This window comes from Nannospalax galili, unplaced genomic scaffold, assembly GCF_000622305.1.
Source record: "Nannospalax galili isolate Female #2095 unplaced genomic scaffold, S.galili_v1.0 scaffold139, whole genome shotgun sequence".
In the NCBI taxonomy this organism is placed as follows: Eukaryota; Metazoa; Chordata; class Mammalia; order Rodentia; family Spalacidae; genus Nannospalax; species Nannospalax galili.
In genome coordinates this window covers 1,299,376-1,301,424 of record NW_008345884.1, presented here as the reverse complement: position 1 = coordinate 1,301,424, position 2,049 = coordinate 1,299,376, and the positions used below count along the sequence as shown (strand labels likewise).

The 2,049-nt window shown below is 38.4% G+C and overlaps 1 protein-coding gene across 1 annotated transcript in view; it reads right to left on the bottom strand.

Moving 5' to 3' along the window:
* The window catches only part of Slc1a3 (solute carrier family 1 member 3), an 82,268-nt gene that overhangs the window by 78,461 nt on the left and 1,758 nt on the right, over positions 1 to 2,049 (bottom strand). Inside the window, exon 2 of the mRNA XM_008842073.1 lies at positions 1,175 to 1,450. Coding sequence (XP_008840295.1) covers positions 1,175 to 1,355 — 181 coding nt within the window. The 5' untranslated portion in view covers positions 1,356 to 1,450. The remainder of the gene's footprint in view (positions 1 to 1,174; positions 1,451 to 2,049) is intronic.

Here is a 2,049-nt window from a genome sequence, read left to right as displayed (position 1 = left end):
GTCAAGTAACTTGCTCATTATAGAAAATAAATGCAACAAGCATATTGGCTTTTAAAATTATTTATTATTTTTATTTTATGTGAATGAGTATATTGCCTGCATGTATGTGTGTACACCTGTGTTGTGCAATGCCATGGAGGTCAGAAGAGAGCTTCAGATTCCCCTGGAACTGGAGTTAAGGACGGTTCGTAGCCACCATGTGAGTGCTGGGAATCGAACCTGGGTCCTCTGCAAGAATACTTAGTGCTCTTAACCGCTGAGCCAATCTCTCTAGCCCCAAGTTAGAATATTTTTAAGACCTGCAATTGGTTTATATGTTTCCAGCCTAAGGATGTCTTGTGCTGGTTTGGTCAAATATTCCAGATGCTTAGGTTTTTTTTTTTTTTTTTTTTCTTCAGTATGTATTTTAAATTAAGATCTGTGTCACCTATAAGTAATAAACTAAAACTTCAAATAGCTAAAAACCAAACAAACCAATGTTTTATTAATAAAGATTGCTGTCAACCATGCTAAATTAGTAAGAGACTGAAATATTTAAAAAATGATGTAACTGTCTATGGCAGGCTGTGTGAGGCAATATATGAAAGAGATCTGTGTTAACATTTCCCCAATTTACCTTCACAGTCGCTGAATGGGAGAGTGCAAACAGGAACGATCTGACCTCCATGTTTAAGCATTACTACTCAGCTTCAAGTCAGCACTAGTTAGGATACAATTACTATTAGGGACCTGCATTTCCTCTTGGGAACACTAATTGTATAAATTAGTCTTAAGTAAAAGTGACATTGTATAATAATTACATTTGGCCGAGTCTATCCTGCTTACTCGTTTTTTGTTATTATTTAACTACTCATGCCTAACGATTCAATTATCGCTCCTTTATCCTCACATCACTTAGGAGAACATTGATTTCTCTTTTTCACACAGTCATGAATGTGCACAATTCCTACTGATGGTTCTTTGAGATTCTCATGGGTTTAGCACATGTGGTTCCCAACATGCCAACAAACTAATTTTTCTAGGAAAAAATGAAATCTGCAAATGCACAGAAGAGTCTGAGCTATCATTTTGAATACCTACAGTCAGTCTATCTGATAATGATCCCAGCCATTCAAATGTTCTGCAGAAACAAGATACAGGTTTTTATGTTTCTGTTTTGGGTCAAATGACTCACCCACAATGACGGCGGTGACAGTGAGCAGCACAAAAGCATTCCGAAACAAGTAACTTTTCACATCCTCCTTAGTGATGTTCTGCACTTTCTTCTTGGCCAAAAGTGTGCGCTTGCGGACTCCTTGCTGGAATCTCTCCATCCTGCCTCCCATCCTGGGCTCTTCTCCATTGCTTTTTGTCATATTTTATTTGTCTAGAAATAGCTCCTCTTTGTACTTCAGTGCCTTGAAATTGTCCCCAGAAAGCCAAATCTCTTCTTTGATGTTAGAGAACACAACTGGAATGGGAGAGAAAGAGACAAGAGTTACAGCCTCCCAGGCTGAGAAAACACGGCTGGTCCATGCCAGGGCAGACTGTGGATAAACTGCATAATCTCAATAGAAATCAGAGATTGGAGAACTGCAGTCCCAGGCTGCTAGGCTAGATGATGTGTATTTTACTAGACCATGAGTGCAAAATGGACATACATTTAGAATATATGAGGAGAAAGTTGTATTCCAATTCTCTGTTTTTCCTCTTCCAACAAGGCTAATGGGGATCTTCAGAGTTGGCTATGACCGAACACCCACATTTCCACTCTGTTCCTCTGAACCTCGCCAAGCGCCTTGCACAACACGCACACTCAATAAATGTCCAATTGAACCGAACCCACAAAAAATGCCCTCTAATTACTTGATAACTCGTGTCTTGTACATGGTTGAAGGCATAACTATGTCAATTAAAAACTGAGATATTAACATGTGGCCATTGATAAATTCAGTGAAAGAATTGCTTTATTTACTTTTTTTTTTTACTAAGAAACATGAGAATGTCAAGTAGAAAATATGTTCATAAAAAGAACACAAGTGCCCAGGGGATGTGAAAACTGTATTTGAC